General features: G+C 47.1%; 1 protein-coding gene and 1 non-coding gene across 8 annotated transcripts in view; both read left to right on the top strand.

Annotated features, from left to right (window-relative positions):
* The window catches only part of CYFIP2 (cytoplasmic FMR1 interacting protein 2), a 130,535-nt gene that overhangs the window by 41,608 nt on the left and 72,568 nt on the right, over positions 1 to 16,359 (top strand). For 5 of the 7 annotated variants that reach the window (XM_045503618.1, XM_045503635.1, XM_045503607.1 and 2 more), the window contains 10 exons: positions 739 to 830; positions 2,897 to 3,014; positions 5,315 to 5,434; positions 5,983 to 6,108; positions 9,779 to 9,945; positions 10,616 to 10,763; positions 12,921 to 12,995; positions 13,923 to 14,076; positions 15,041 to 15,197; positions 15,735 to 15,831. In XM_045503618.1, the coding sequence (XP_045359574.1) occupies positions 739 to 830; positions 2,897 to 3,014; positions 5,315 to 5,434; positions 5,983 to 6,108; positions 9,779 to 9,945; positions 10,616 to 10,763; positions 12,921 to 12,995; positions 13,923 to 14,076; positions 15,041 to 15,197; positions 15,735 to 15,831 (1,254 nt within the window). The remainder of the gene's footprint in view (positions 1 to 738; positions 831 to 2,896; positions 3,015 to 5,314; positions 5,435 to 5,982; positions 6,109 to 9,778; positions 9,946 to 10,615; positions 10,764 to 12,920; positions 12,996 to 13,922; positions 14,077 to 15,040; positions 15,198 to 15,734; positions 15,832 to 16,359) is intronic. The other 2 variants (XM_045503644.1, XM_045503614.1) reach the window with 1 other exon arrangement.
* On the top strand, positions 7,107 to 7,208 carry LOC123581987. Its single transcript, XR_006704130.1, has one exon. It is a non-coding gene; the product is annotated as a U6 spliceosomal RNA (small nuclear RNA).

Raw genomic sequence — 16,359 nt, 5'->3', positions numbered from 1 at the left:
TGTACAGCCTCCCCCAGTATCACAATCCCCACCAAAGATACATACTTTGACAGTCAGTGAACGTACCCTGACACATCATTATCACCAAAGTCCTTAGTTTACATTAGGAATCACTCATGGGGTTGTACATTCTGTGTGTTTTGACAAATGCAGCGTGACACGTATCTACCACTGTCCTAAAGATCTTCTGGTCTTGGAGTGCTTGACTGCATAGAAGCTAACAGTAAATACCAGCCTCCTCTCCATTTGTCTTGGTCTTCAGTTAGGACTTGTCTGCCCTTTAGTGTTCGGTGTTATGGTTTCAGTTGCTTCACATTGTAGAGTTTCTCAGGAAGGCCACACCTAGCCAGCGGCATCCAGGTATCCACTCCTGGCCCAGAGTTTACAGCAGCAAGAATCCACTAACCACTAACCCAGAGAAATTAGAGCAGAACGAACCCTGCCCTGGGAGGCAGGCCTTCTGGTCCTCATCCTTCGTCCATTCTTCTTGCTGTGTGACCTTGGACAAATCACTTTGCCTCTCTGGGCACACTTGCTGGAACACAGGTTGGTTGGAGGCAGGGGAGGACTTGAACGCTGTCTGGGACTCTTTCTGGTTCTGAGGTTACACAGTAGCATTATCAGAAGCAGAAACTAGGGGTCAGCCCAGAGGTGCACGGAAGCCTGCTTTCCCCTGTGGAGGGCGGCCGCCCGGCTCTGCCCTCAGCATCTCACGCCTTGTGTTTGCTTCCTTTGCAGCAGCTGCAGGTGGTGCCCCTTTTCGGCGACATGCAGATAGAGCTGGCCAGATACATTAAGACCAGTGCTCACTATGAAGAGAACAAGTCCAAGTGAGTGCCTGCCATAATGTCTCTTGGCTCCCGCGAGGACGCCCAGCCCGGGCAGGGGGCCGAGGGGCCACTTCAGCCCCTCCCCCCTCCCCAGAGCCCTGGGCAGGTGGATTCCATCGGAACACTGGCACCCGGCCGGCCGGAAGGGAACAGCGGAGGGTGCTCTGAGCCCTTTTGTATCTGACCTTTGCTGCCAGGGTTCAAAAGTGCTCAGAGCACAGCCACGCCCCTTCTCTGTCCCAGCCGTGACCCGTGCCTCTCAGAGTGGGAAAGCAGGAGCCTTCCTTCCCTTGAGAAGGGGGTACTGGCTGGCCCTCAGTGGTCGGGTGGAGCAGGATGGTGGTCTTTTTCATCACCTTGGTTCTCTCCTCAGATTTGAGTCCATGCAGTAAGTATGTCATTGAGTATATGGTTTGGATAGTTCCCCTCCGAAATGGGTTGACAGCCTCACCTTAGATTGTTTTATAAACCACCATTCTTGGGGCGCCTGGGTGGCGCAGTCGGTTAAGCGTCCGACTTCAGCCAGGTCACGATCTCGCGGTCCGTGAGTTCGAGCCCCGCGTCAGGCTCTGGGCTGATGGCTCAGAGCCTGGAGCCTGTTTCCGATTCTGTGTCTCCCTCTCTCTCTGCCCCTCCCCCGTTCATACTCTGTCTCTCTCTGTCCCAAAAATAAATAAACGTTGAAAAAAAAAAAATTAAAAAAAAAAAAAAACACCATTCTAGGTGACCTGTGCTGGGATCTGGGGTGTCAATGACTCCTGGAAGGTGGGGGACATCCAGCTACAGCCTTGGCCACTCTGGGGCTGTTAGGAAGGTTTCTTCTGTCTGCATCTTTCCCAAAGCTGAATGAATATGACCATTCATGCAGAGAGGAGCTGACTGTCCTTTAGTCAAAAGTGAGGGCTTGTGTCTGAAAAATATATAAATGGAGTATCCCTGAACCCCACCAGCCTTGAGCCACTGTGAAGGAGTCTCGTCAAGGAAGCCGGTTAGTCTCTTCATAACCTGCTGGCTGCTAGTATGTGAGGAGGTTTTCTAGGAAAATCATGGAATTGAGAAGGCTGCACTCATTTCCTCATGTTTCCTACATGGATTCTCGACCACCTGAAGTTGGCTGGGAGTGGTGACGTGGCCACAGTGGGGGGTCGGAGGTTTGAGAGGTCGTGTCCCCATCCCTGTACAAATAACCCAAAATATGAGTCGTGTCGAAGTGTAAATGTGGGGAAATCTGTCACCAGTCCAAGCATTCTTATCAGGGCCACTTCAGAGATCCTTTTGAGATATTACATTTTCCCCAAAATGTTTACCTGCCTCGTTTGGTGCCTGTGCTTAGTCTGTCTCCTGGGTCACCCAGCACCAGATGACAGAACAGGGTGGAGGGGGCTGTCTTTTTTCTCTTGGAGAAGGAGAGTGAAGACTTCCATTCATTGGTTTCCTCTCCATTTTAGGATGGTTTTCCCAATGGTATCTTTCCAAAGAGTTGAGGAGGAAGAAGAGAGGCAAGGAGAACGAGAAGAGGGGGGGAGAGAGAGAGAGGGGGGAGTGAGGGGGAGGGGCAGAGCATGCCAGCAATACCCCTCTCAGAGTGATCATGTTGTCCCTTTCGTGGAGTCCTTCCGTGTTGCCAGGTCACTGCCGAAAAAGAAGGCAGTCCCTTTAGGTTTCCCCAGGCCCACCCCCAGTGGCCCTTCCACACAGCTTCAACCCCAAGATGTCAGTGCTGACAGTCAGTAGGCAGGTTTGGGGACACCCCCCACCTTGCCTTTTCTTTGCTCGGTTTCCAGTTCTATGTAACCCTAGAGAGGCTCCTCACTCATATAACTGGTAAGTACCGTGGACACCAGGTATCTGGAAAAGCCTGTGATTGGGTCTTAGAGGAGGAAGAAGACTATTCCACTCAGCCTGTGGCAGGCTCTCTTACTGGTGGCTGGGAGGCCTCTTGGGTCCACCGAGGGAGGCCAGACACATTTGGCTGAACACCAGGTGTAACCAGTCAGTGGAAGGAGCCTGTCCCACTGAGGCACCTAAGGCCAGAACCTGCTCCAACCCTGTGATTTTCTGCCCAGGTGGACATGTACCCAGAGCAGCATCAGCCCCCAGTACAACATCTGCGAGCAGATGGTTCAGATCCGGGATGACCACATCCGCTTCATCTCCGAACTCGCTCGCTACAGCAACAGTGAGGTGAGCTCACTCTGGCTGCTGGGATGGAGGCCTGTGGGGGCTCAGGGTGTGAAGGAGTAAGGACCAGCCAGGAAGGGAGCGATCACAGGGATGATGGAGAGCAGGGGTGAGGGGATACATTTCGGAGGCAAAAGGGCACAGTGGCCAAGAACATGGAGTTTAGAGCCAGGTAGAACTGGACTTGATTCTGGTTCTGCTACTGACCTTAGCAAGTTATGCACAATCTCTATGCCTCAGTTTCCTCATCTGTAAAATGGGGGTTGTAGTATCTGGGAAGGTTCGTTGAGAGGATTAAACAGTATATTGCATGGAAAACACATCATGCCCAGCAGATAACAGTGGCCCAGTAATGGTTCATCTGCACATGATCCAAACCATCTCCCCCTGGATGGCAAGAGAACACTCATGCTCAAAGCTCTATCTAAATATTTTTAAACTACACAATAATAAATTATCATTGTAACACCAGAAAATGCAATTAAGGACAGAAGAAGAGTATAAAAATCTCTTATAATCCCACCAATTACATGTTCACTGGTGTTAAATTTTCTTTTCTTTTTTTTTTAAATATGGAAATACAGTCAATGCACATACCTCAGAAAAAATGCAGATATGTAAAAGAGGAAAAATCCATCACGTAAAATTCTACCAACCATAACCAAGTTTATATATTCTCCTGGACTCTTCCTATATATACCCTTATAATAGATTTATATGTTGGTTTGAGAAACACAGGTCTTCTGATTTGAACCTGGATGACACTGCACTATCCCACATTTGCTCACTGGTTCCATCATGTGGTTGGCGGCCAAAGTGCACATGCTTTCCAAACCCAAACCCTGAAAATGTCTTTGATCAGAGGACAACATATTTGAAATGAGGGCAGCCAGACAAGTGCACACAATGTGATCATTAGACAGCTGGCCCATATTCTTCTGAGGGCTCCGGGAAGACATGGACCAAGGTCAAGCCCAAATCTTTGGCTTTCTTAACCATATGTGCCAATCATCTGAACTTAAGCTCTGGGAATAATTTCAGTCCTGGGGCCTCCTTCATCCTTGTCAAGTTTTGGTGTGATCTAAGAGTGAATCTGGCTTCAAGTTATTTTTTAAGCTATGTTTTATACATGTGTATATACCGACAATTGTCGTCATTCACAGTAGGTATATTCTGTAAAGTGGGCACAAAACACTGGATCAGCAAAATACTGAATGAAGCATTGCTCCTAGACAAAGTACAGAGTTAATTTCCTGTGAAACTCTGGTCACCTCATTTTCATAGACTGATCAAAGTGTATAACTTTGTTTTCGGTATGTGTCTATTTAAAGACACCTTATGTAATTAATATATATTGTTGATTCATTAACAATAACTCATATCCAACAGCACTATAACTCATGTCCCAACAAAACTTATCTAAAACATGTGTTTTTTCCATAAAGCACATCATAGCCTTCTTACACAGTTAGAATCACTAGGCAGAACATTAGCATTAAATTTGGAGGCATTTTTAATAGTGAAATCATCAGCAGAAATGCAAAAATGTGGAAAACATGGCATTAAATAAACCATGAGAAGGACACTTGTATATGGTATGATTACTGAAATAAGAAGGCAGAGAGTGGCCATTTTTGACCTCAGCTGGGAACATGACTTTCTGATTTTTCACCACTGGGCACATATCTGCAAATGACCGTTAAAGGTGCTGCAAGTATTGACTTGGAGATTACAGATAAATTTTAGTGAGTAGGCAAACACAAGTACAGAATCCACAAATAATGAGGACTGACTATGTATATACGTATATGAACATAGATACCTGTATCCACGTATATCTATGCATATACATGGGCATACATCCATGTGTCATTATGGAATATGTCACACTCAAATAGATGTTTGTCTTCAGTGCTTTTCAATTGGCGAGTCATGTCTAATGAGTTGTGAAATTAATTTAGTGGTTTATGATTAGCATTTTTGTGTGAAATAGGATAGAAAGAGAAATTCTCATGGGTTCAGGGTAATGTTGCTTCATGCAAAGTTGTTGCTTCATATATATGGTTAAGATCTCCTTGCAGGTACGTGTCCCCGAGTTGCTATGTGGTGACTCTGGCATCACACAACCTGAGGTTAAAGCCTCAACCATTTACAAGCCACATGGCCTTCAACAAAGAACTTGTCTGAAAATGAAGGGGATATAATATTAGCACCTCCCTTGTGTTATTCTTGGGGGAATCAGTGAAATCATGTATAAAAGTGCCAGCACATACATGGTGAGGGTGACGGTCCGTGTTCCCCAGGTGGTGACAGGCTCCGGGCTGGACAGCCAGAAGTCAGACGAGGAATACCGTGAGCTCTTCGACCTGGCCTTGCGGGGCCTGCAGCTTTTATCCAAGTGGAGCGCCCATGTCATGGAGGTGGTAGGTGTCCCTGAGGGCAGACGGCTTGCCCTCCCCTGTCCCCTGCAGACTGACCTCTGTTCACATGGACTCCTGGCTGCCTCTGCCTCTCCCTGAGCACTCTTTTTTTTTTTTTTAACAGCCTTACTGAAATGGAATTTGCATACAATACAGTTCACTCATTTAAAATGTAAAATTCATTGGTTTTTAGTATATTCACAGAACTGTGCAGCCACAGTCATTTTCAGAACATTTTTATCAGTTCCAAAAGAAACCCTGTGCAATCCCCTCCCCCATTCCTTATCCACACAGCCCCAAGCAATCTGTCTTCTGTCTCTGTAGATTTCGCTATTCTGGATGTTTCCCATAAGTAGAATCGTATACTCTGTGGTTATTTGTGTCTGGCTTCTCTTACTTCACATCTTCAAGAACCACGACTCATGTTATAGCATGAGTCAGAACTTCATTCCTCTCATGACTGAATTACATTCCCCTCTGCATGCTTACACCACGTCTGACTTTTCCATTCACCTGCTGATGGATGTTTGGGTTTTTCCTCTCCCCACCAGTACTCTTGGAAGCTGGTTCACCCCACAGACAAGTTCTGCAACAAGGACTGCCCAGGCACAGCGGAGGAGTACGAGAGAGCCACACGCTACAACTACACCAGCGAGGAGAAGTTTGCCTTTGTCGAGGTGGGTGCTGACTCCGCACGCATCCCGCCCTCGGCACCCCCCCCCCCACCCCCTGCAAGGCTGCTGCTTGGTGTTGACCCTGGTAGCCATGGCAGCCTCCTTGTGTGCATTTGCTTCCCTGACCCCCTCCTCCTGCCCGAATCCGTCTCTGGCATAAGCTACCATTCAAAAATGATTAGAAACTCATTCTCCGGGAACTTGGGTGGCTCAGTCGGTTGAGCATTTGACTCTTGATTTTGGCTCAGGTCATGATCTCAGGGTCATAAGATTGAGCCCCACGTCAAGCTCTATGGTGAGACTGGAGCCTGCTTGAGAGATTCTCTCTCTGTCTCTCCCTTTGCCCCTTTCCCCTGCTCATGCTTTCTCTCTCTCTCTCTCAAATAAAAAATAAAATAAAATAAAATAAAATAAAATAAAATAAAATAAAATAAAACAAAATAAATGAGAAAAGAAGGAACTTTTTCTGTTCCTAACGATCCAAAGGAAGGCATTCACTCCACTAGAAAAATGGGCTAAAGGAAGCCAACAGAAGAGACAGGGACAAGTGGCCAAAAGAGATAAGAAAAATGCCCAGACTGATGAGTGATCAAAGAACTATAGGAAGAAACTGAGATACGATGAAATGGCAGATGCTGGACCCCTAGGATTTAGTGTCTGATTTTATCTTTTCTTTCTTACTGTACATCATCTATTTTTGTTCTGCTTTGTGGACTATTTCCTTAAGATCAGCTTTGTACTGTGTATTTTTTATCATGCCTGTTACATTTTTAATGTCCGAAAGCTCCATCTTGTTCTCTGAACGTTCCTTTTATAAATGTCCCTGTTCTTGTGTCAGAGTATACAGTACCTTCATGAGGACAGTATAGCCCTTTTTATCATCTTTATTGAGGCATAATTTATATGCAGTAAACTGGATCTATTTAAAGTATATAACTCAAAGACTTTTGACAGTTGTATACACACCTCTGAACCACAAAGATAAGATACAGAGCATTTCTGTCCTGGCTTCGACAACACCCGTACTAGAATTAGAACAGTACAGAGAAGGTTAGCATGGCCCCTGCACAAGCACGACACACAAATTCTCCCCTTAAAGACTTGGTGCCATTTGCAGTCTATCCTCCCGCCATCCTTGTGCCCGGTCACTTTTCTTTTGTCACCACAGATTGGTATTTTCTATCATTTTTCATAGTTTGTAATTTTTTGTGTTTGGGTCTGTTACTCAGCATCATAATTTTGAGTTCTATCCACATCGTGTTGTATATCAGTAGTAGTTTGTTCCTTTTTATTGTTGAGTGTTATTCCATTGTGTGGATATACTATGATTTGTTTGTCCATTCAACTGTTGATAAACGTTGGGCCATTTCCAGCCTTTTGGCCAATATGAAAAAAGTTGCTTTAAAGATTTGAATATAGGGGCACCTGGGTAACTCAGTCGGTTGAGCGTCCGACTTCGACTCAGGTCATGATCTCGCGGTCCGTGAGTTCGAGCCCCACGTCGGGCTCTGTGCTGACAGCTCAGAGCCTGGAGCCTGCTTCGGATTCCGTGTCTCCCTCTCCCTCTCTGCCCCTCCCCTGCTCATGCTCTGTCTCTCTCTCTCAAAACTGAATAAACTTAAAAAAAAAAAAAAAAGATTTGAGCATAAGGTGTGTAGATACATGTTTTTATTTCTCTTGGAATGGCCGTATTGTAGGTTTATGCTTAACGTTTTAAGGAATTGCCACACGGTTTTCCAAAGTGGAAGTGCCATTCCATATCGCCACCAGCAGTACGTGAGAGTTCTGTTACTCCACACCCTCACAGTCCTTGATGTTGTCAATTTGGTTTATTTTAGTCATTCTAATGGCTGGTTAGTGAAATCTCATTGAGGTTTTAGTTTGTATTTCCCTGAAGACTGATGATAACGAGCATCTTTTCACGTGTTTATTGGCCATTCTTATATCCTCCTTTGTGAAATGTTGTCTTCTGAAATTTTTTAAACTGGGTTTCTGTCTTCTTGAATTGTGGGAATTCTTTATATGTTTGGGACTACAAGTCCCTAGTCTTATATATGTTGTAAATATTTTTTCTCATCGGGGACTTTGCCTTTTCACTGTTTTAGGGATACCTTTTGAAGAGCACCTCTTTTTACATTTTGATAAAGTATAACTTATCAATTATGTTATGGTTTGTGATTTTTGTGTTCTAGCTAAGAAATCTCTGCCTAGCCCGAAGTTGCAAATATTTTCTCTTAAGTCTAAAAGATCTGCACACTTGTCTGTGTTTGGAATTATTCTGAAATATCTTCACTCTCTATCACTTCTTTTGCCTCACTATTTTAATCCTAATTACATCTCTAGCCGAGAGCCCAGATTTTTTTATGGCATCATGTTCCTTTAAGGCTTCGGTCCCATTGTTTCTCTACACCAAAGCTTCTTTCCAGCAAAACCGTCATACGTATTGATTCTAATGAAAATCCTCACCTCCTAAACTTTGTTCTCACCATTTCCCCTAACCTCAGATGTTCTATTTATTCCTTTGAGGTTTAGAGGAAGGAAAAAGATCTTAGCTTCTTAGCTCATTCATTACTTTATTCACTCCTTTTCAACAAAACTTTTCTGACAGCCCACCTCAGGCCCAGGCAGTGGGCACAGGGTGTGGACAGCACTGCTGGGCCCTGTTCCTGCAGCACTTACAGCCTGGTGCAGAGGGAGGAGGTCTAACACATCATGAGTGTTAGACTCATCACGGGTGTGATAAGTGCAGTGGTTGGTAAGAGGCTGATTTGGCATGTGCTATCCCCTCCCCTCCCCTCAATCTAGGTATTAGCGCTTGTGGCTGATAGGGGCCAAAAGATCTGGTTTGTTGCTGGGGAAGCTGGACTAGGGATGTGACTTCCAACCAATGCCACCCGAGACTTCTTGTTCCTCCTCCGTGCCATTTAACTTACCCACTGGGAAACAGACAGAGCAACTGTAGAAATACATGCATCTCTTCCTCGGGATGGGGAGGGAATGGTTATTGCCAGGACAAGACAGGAACCCAGGCAGACAGATCTCAGAAGAGATCTCCAAGGCAGGTCAGCATACACTCATCGCAAAACCCGCCCCCACCCCTGCAGATAGATAAGTGAGTTAAAGGTCTAGGGAGGAGGTAAACAGAAGGGCAGAGGCTTTCCCTCACCTGAGACTTCTACAGAGATATTGTGTCCTGGAGGAAGTCCTATGGACTCCACAGCAACCGGCCAAGCTTTCGAAAGCAAAGATGGTAAAAATTCTATAGAAAATTTTATGGTCAGAAGAGTTCTACTTGATACAGTCTGTGGGTGCATGGTATGTAGAGGGGCCTCTAGAAGTCAGAGTGGTCCACAAAATGTGGTCTGTGAATAAGCTGCCATCTGTCACCAGTCAGCAGGAAGATAAGGACCTGGTGCCAGAATGAAAATCAGCTACATCATGAAGCACACCGTTCCATTTAGCTGACATCTTTGCTGTGTAGCAGGACTTTGTTGATGAAGAAAGCAGAGCACTGATTTCCCATGCAGCACACGTTTCTGACCTAGTTGTGAACGGGCACTTTGAGTAGCACTAGCCCCTTGCTTCCGGACCCTCCCTGCAATGTGGTGAAGGGTACTGGACAGATAAGTGAGCTGAAGCACAGTGAGCCTGATCTTGATCTGTGCCTGGCCAGGTGATTGCCATGATCAAAGGCCTGCAGGTACTCATGGGCAGGATGGAGAGCGTCTTCAACCAGGCCATCAGGAACACCATCTACGCGGCCCTGCAAGACTTTGCCCAGGTGACACTGCGTGAGCCCCTGAGGCAGGCGGTGCGGAAGAAGAAGAATGTCCTTATCAGGTGGGTCTTCAGATGGTCCTTTTCAAGAGCACATCTAATCAGGGGGTGCTAGGTGTAGATGACAGAGCATGTTCCTGTCTCAGTCAGCTTCCAGAGCAGCCTCTGAACACACACAGAGCTTACTAGCAAGTTCCAGCAAATTCTAGGAGGCCTTCTTAGGAGTTGGACGTTTGAAATGAAGCCTCAGTCTCTGGGTTTGTAGCCCATATCCACCATTAGCTGTGTGCACTCAGTCAAATAACCTACTTTCTCTGAACCTCAATTTTCCTCGTTTGTAAAATGTGGACGATAACTTACTTCATTGACTGTTGATAGAGTGAAATAATCAGTGTGTAGACCTAAGCACACAGCAGCGTGGAGTAAGTATGCAACAAATATAAGCTATCATTAAACTTTTGAACATGCAGAGATGTAACTGGACTAGTGAAACGCCCCTGTAATGAGAAAAAAAAAAATTAGGCAGTGGCCCTCAGAGTCACCTGGGTGCTTGTTAAAGTGCAGACTTCTGGACTGTAGCTCAAGCCTGAGAAGCCAGCCCTTCACCCTGGGGTGGTTAGATACAGGAATTCTAAGACAAGTGCTCCTGGGCTGTCTCAGACTCTAGAAACAGGCTTGTAGGTCTTCCTCCCACCAGTAAAACCTACTCTGAATATTGGTTCTTCCTTCCCAGTGTCCTCCAGGCAATTCGAAAAACCATCTGTGACTGGGAAGGGGGCCGAGAGCCGCCTAATGACCCGTGCTTGAGAGGGGAGAAGGACCCCAAAGGTGGATTTGACATCAAGGTGCCCCGGCGTGCTGTGGGGCCCTCCAGCACACAGGTAAGTGGCTCTGGGCACAGGCCAGCTCTCTTGACTCAGAGGCCAGCCAGGCCATGGTAGGTCATCCTGGCTGGACTGTGGGGTGGTGGGGCTGGGTGGTCCTCAGGCAGGAGGGGCAGGGTCCAGCAGCTGTTCTAGTCTTATTCTGCCATCTTGTTTTAATATAGGAGGGAGGACTACCAGCTTAAGATTCAGGAGACCTGGATTCTAGTCCCAGATACCTGTGTGACCTCGGGCATGTTACACAGTCTCCTTGTGCCTCAGTTGTCTAATCTGGCAAATGGAGGTAATACCAGGACTGGCTATCTCCTAGCCCTGTGAAGTTTAGGTTCCAAAGTGTAGGAGGAGTTTAAAGTAGAATCTATATGCATCTATCCTGTCCCTCTGTAGTGAACCCTGGCCCCTTCCCCTGAAGTGACATCCTAGCTTGGGAATTTATAAGTTCTGCCTCTGACTTGCTGTGTGATCTTAGGCAAGCACCTTGACCTGTCTGTACTCTAATTATCTTCTCTATTAAATGAAAATTTTGAATGAGATCATGTTACTGACAAGTATTATCCCCTCAAATGCACTAGTATCAAAAGCCCTTGACCCCTTAGAGAGAGTCTAGTAATCAAAGATATTCAGTTGTTAACCAAAGCTTCTGAACAAGAGGTCACCTGGGATTTATCCAAAGTAGTCATACAGTTGTTAAAAAAAAAAAAAAAAAGTAAAGAATCTGGGCATCTTGGTCAAATCCTTGCCACTTACTTAAGGATAAGCAATTCCTGGTAGGCTTTTTGAGGAATTGGAAAAAAGCGTAAGGGTCCATTGAACTTTCAGGGGTCTTGCAGGAACTCCCACTTCACATGACCTTTCAGCCTCTCTCAGCTCTGAAACCCTGAATCTGAATCATCTGAGATGAGCCATGTGAGGCCCACCGCCTCCCCTTCTATGTGTGTGTGTCTGTGTCTGGGCAGGGGCCGGGGACGAAGGATGGGCCAAGACGGGTTCTCAGCCATGTCACTGTAACTTCCTTGGCTTCACAGCCCATGGGCCAGTTTGCACTAATCTTGCTGGTTGTGGAAATCCCAGGGAAGCTTCTACAAATACTTCTATGTAATGTCAAGGACCACAGACCTTTCCAGCCTAGGACACACCTCATGGGTGTTTCCATAAGTCCCAGGACATGAGTGAGGGAGACCCGGACAAGGCCAAAGAGAAACTGGAAAGGAGGAAGAGGGCCACACAAGCAGGGAGGGAGGGACAGAGAGGAGGAATACTTATGTAGGTGGTCTGAGAGGGGAGTGTGACCAGGAGTTAACCCCCAGCACCACCAAATCATACGAGGCGGCATAGATGCATTTTCAGTAGACTCCCGAAGTCAGAGCTGGAAGAGCCCTTAGAGACAAGCTAGTCCCAGTGCCCTCCCTATTTTACAGATGGGGAAACTGAGGTCCGGAGAGGGGAAGTGACTTGTCTAAGTCACAAGATGAGTCACAGGCGGAGGTGGGATGAGAACCCAGGTCTCCTGACTCCCGCCCCGGGGCTCTGTTAGGGCCTTCAGAGCACAGGAGACAGGGGCATCTAGCAGAGCTGGGCTGCTGACTGATCTGATGAGATAAATAGAAGCAGGTGGGAAGAGTTCCCCCTCTTTTATCAATGAAATGGATTTTCAAATAGAATTTGATGTAGATCAGTCAGTTCCACATGGATGGTACTTGATGAATCCTTTCCTTGATGACTCCAAAGGCCATCATTAGAATAGTGCTTCTCGGTTCTTAGGGATGATCAGGCCTGCCCAGCGATGGGGTTGCAGAGGGTGGACTGTCCAGTAAACTGGCCACCACGGGGAGCTCTTGCACCACCAAGGGAAGTGCTGCGGCAGGGGCGTGTGCCCCTCCTCTCCGAGGCTGCGTGCCCGGCCCAATGCCAGGGGCATGGTGGGTACGGTCCTAGAGGAGATCCAGAGGCAGCCAGCACAGACATGGTGGCAGAGGGAGGTTGGAGCTTCTGAGAGGTGGTCGGCAAGTGGCCCCTATAGCAGTCGCGGCGGCTTTCCCACCGTATACAATACCTCTTGCTTTTCTCTCTCTCTCTCTCTCTCTTCTCTCTCTCCCTCTTCCCTGTCTCTCCTGCCCTCCCACCCCCTCCTCCTTTCTCCTATCTATGTCTTAGGCCTGCCAGTGGTCCCCGCGGGCTTTGTTTCACCCCACTGGTGGCACACAGGGCCGAAGAGGCTGCCGATCCCTGGTATTACACCGCCTGGCTGGGTTGGTTGGGGTATACTTCTCCAGGAGGCAGCAGGAATGGACTAGCCTGGCTCCTCAAGGCCCCTTCCAGCCCTAACATTCAAAGGCATATGATGTGGAAAGATCTAGATTAGCACTTGCACCCTTTGCACTTAAGGCCCTCTGTAAGCGGGAGTTGATTGTCTAGTAGACCTCCTGTGTAAGTACCAATCTTCACCCGCTTTCCTCCCAGGATTTTGGTAGGCTGTGCAATGCAGCTGTCACCACCAGAGGGCGCCATCGCTCAGTCATGGATTCAGAGTGCTAAGGGTCAGAAGCTTGAGGTGGTTGGGTGGGAGGCTTGTTCTGATCATATTCTGTTTCGCAGTTCCTCAAAATGTTAGAGCTGAAAGGGACTGATTTGAGAAAGCGTCTGGTGCAACCCCTTCGTGTTAGCAGATAAGAAAACTGAGGCCCAGAGCGGGACTTCGCTGCCCAAGGTCACACAGCAAGACAGTAGCAGTGCCTGGCCTTAGACCCGAGTCCACGGCTCCACCCATGGCACCACCATAGCCAACCAGTAAAGCAGAGAGTGACTCCAGAGTGACGTGAACTGAAGTTCTCCTCTGATGCCCATGCCCTTGGCCGAGCCGAACAGGCAAAAACCTGGGCCTTGAATGACTTGGTATTACCGGGTCTACCTACCCAGGGATGCTGCAGACCCCAGGCAGGACTTCCTCCCGGGCTGGGCAGTCTCCCTCTTGCAGGTTTATATGTTCCAAATTCACTTTTCCAACCCTAAACTGGTGCTTCCTTAAGACAGTGCTTTTTAAGAGCAGACATCTGCAGGAAAAAAAAAAAAAGAAAAATATAAATACAGCACAAAGAAACCTTTACCCCAGGGTGGAGAGCCGGCCCTTGACCTTCTCATCTTTCTTTCTCTTTCAAGCTGTACATGGTGCGGACCATGCTTGAATCACTCATTGCAGACAAAAGTGGCTCCAAGAAGACCCTGAGAAGCAGCCTTGATGGACCCATCGTCCTCGCCATAGAGGACTTCCATAAACAATCCTTCTTCTTCACGCACCTGCTCAACATCAGTGGTGAGTCGCAGTGGGGAGAGGATGGGGGTCCCAGGTCCCAGACCAACTAAGGCCTTCAGACCAAAAGTCGCAAAGAAACGTGATCATTGACCAAAAGGGACACATTTTGCCACTGAAGAAGAAAATACAAACTTTTCTGGTGGGCTTGGAAAGGCCAGGCCAGTCCAGCTATTCTGACTCAGCTAAATTTGTCTGGTAGACATTTGCAGTATATTTGTCATGAAGTTCTTAGAAGAAGGAATTAAAACTGCCAACATACCTGCAGACGTGGCCAGGCACTTGACTATCTTGTTGCTCCTAACAAAGGCAGCTTTCAGGCTGTACCACAACCCTGTGTCCCACAACCCTGTTCTCCTGTCAGCAGGATGCCTATGCAGGTGGGACAGGGCAGGGTGGAAGGAGAGCAGCATCCAGGGATGTGGGAGTGGTAATGCATCTGTTGGTGCTGAGAAGAGTGATCTTAACCAACAGTCCAAGCTTCTCCATTAGAGCACAGCCTAGGAGCCTTCAAGGCTTCTCAGTATATGGAAGTTAGAATTACCATGTATAAGGATGCAAGGAGCAGTTAAAAGTAGGCACCTGGGGACCTGGCTTGACACCGTGTTTGTATAGCAAGCATGCTTTTCACACTCGGATCGTGGCTTTTCAGGATGGCTTTGCAGGGGGATGATGGAAACTGGGGAGGCATCTAAAGCTCTAAAACATTGCTGCTCTCTTCCCCCCAAGGGCTGCTACTGAGAAGCTTAACAAATGGTGCTTTCTAAATAGATGTTAGACTGGCTTTCAAGTGTAAGAGAGCAGGATCTACAGACCAAGTCATGTTTTATGAGTACCTGCTGCATACTAGTACAGTGGCAAGAATAGCAATGAAAGCAATAAGAACTAAGTTAATAAAAACGGCAAGAAGAAAGATCTTCTGGTGCTTCCTGTGTAGAACCCATGACTCTTTCTGCTATGCTTTCAGAAGCCCTGCAGCAGTGTTGTGATCTGTCTCAGCTCTGGTTCCGAGAATTCTTCCTGGAGTTAACCATGGGCCGGCGAATCCAGTTTCCAATTGAGATGTCCATGCCCTGGATTCTAACAGACCATATCCTGGAAACCAAAGAACCTTCCATGATGGAGTAAGAGGCAGGATTGGGTCAGCAAGGAGGTTCCCCGGGTTCAGATGGCAGTTTTGCTAGTGAGCTATGGTCTTTCCACAACTTTCCAGATTAGGCAGTGTGCCCCGCCAGGGAGAATGCTTATGCCAAGGATCATGTGACACCAGATTTCACTCAGCCTTGCAGATAGGTTCAGGGTTCTACCAGCCCAGCTGTCCTTCCTGTGCTTTGTCAGTCTCAGAACAGCCATGCTTGGAAGGTAGTCATCTCTGGGGATCAGGAAGCTAATATCCTTAACTACCATCTGATTTCTTTTGGTCCCAGACTAATTTTTTCAGACCTTGGATTTATTAACCTCATGGTGTTTTGATTTCTGTGGGAAGACTGTAAAGTAAGTCATCCCTAAAGCAGGCTGGAAACATCAGAATGCTGGAAGGCTCTCTTCTAACCCAGAGCCTGTTCGTCTTTTCACCCAGCCCTTCATATGTCCCAAACCGCATCAGTCAGACTGCCTTGAGAGAGATTAGTAAGCTGCTGGCCTCTGTTCTTCTCCCTCAGGTACGTCCTCTACCCTTTGGACCTGTACAATGACAGCGCCTACTATGCTCTGACCAAGTTTAAAAAGCAGTTCCTGTATGATGAGATTGAAGCTGAGGCAAGTGACGTGCTTCCCCTTTCGTTCCTATAATCTTATTCCAAGCGTCTGGACTTTTTAAATCTGGAGCTGTTGGCACAAAGTGGGCTGTCTTCATCTGTTCAGGCTTCTGTACCAAAATACCACAGACTGAGTGGCTTATCAACAACAGACATGTATTTCTCACTGTTGTGGAGGCAGGAAGTCCAGATCAGGGGTCCAGTACCACCGAGTGGGGGCGCCCTCCTGGGTCACAGACTTCTCGTGGTATCCTTACTAGTGGAAAGGGTGAGCGAGCTCTCTGGGGTCTCTTTTATAAGAGCACTAATCCCATTTCTGAGGGCTCCACCCTCATGACCTAATCACCTCCCAAAGTGAGGTGATTCCTAATACCATCACCTTTGGGGGTTAGGGTCACAACATAAGATTTGGCAGGAGCATATGCTTTCAGACCATAGCAGTAGGGGATCAATGACTTGTTCTGGAGAGTGATCTCTTTTTATGACTTTTTTTTTTTTAATTTTTTTTTTTAACATTTATTTATTTTTT

Source organism: Leopardus geoffroyi, chromosome A1 (assembly GCF_018350155.1).
Source record: "Leopardus geoffroyi isolate Oge1 chromosome A1, O.geoffroyi_Oge1_pat1.0, whole genome shotgun sequence".
In the NCBI taxonomy this organism is placed as follows: domain Eukaryota; kingdom Metazoa; phylum Chordata; class Mammalia; order Carnivora; family Felidae; genus Leopardus; species Leopardus geoffroyi.
This window is presented reverse-complemented; position numbering and strand designations above follow the sequence as displayed.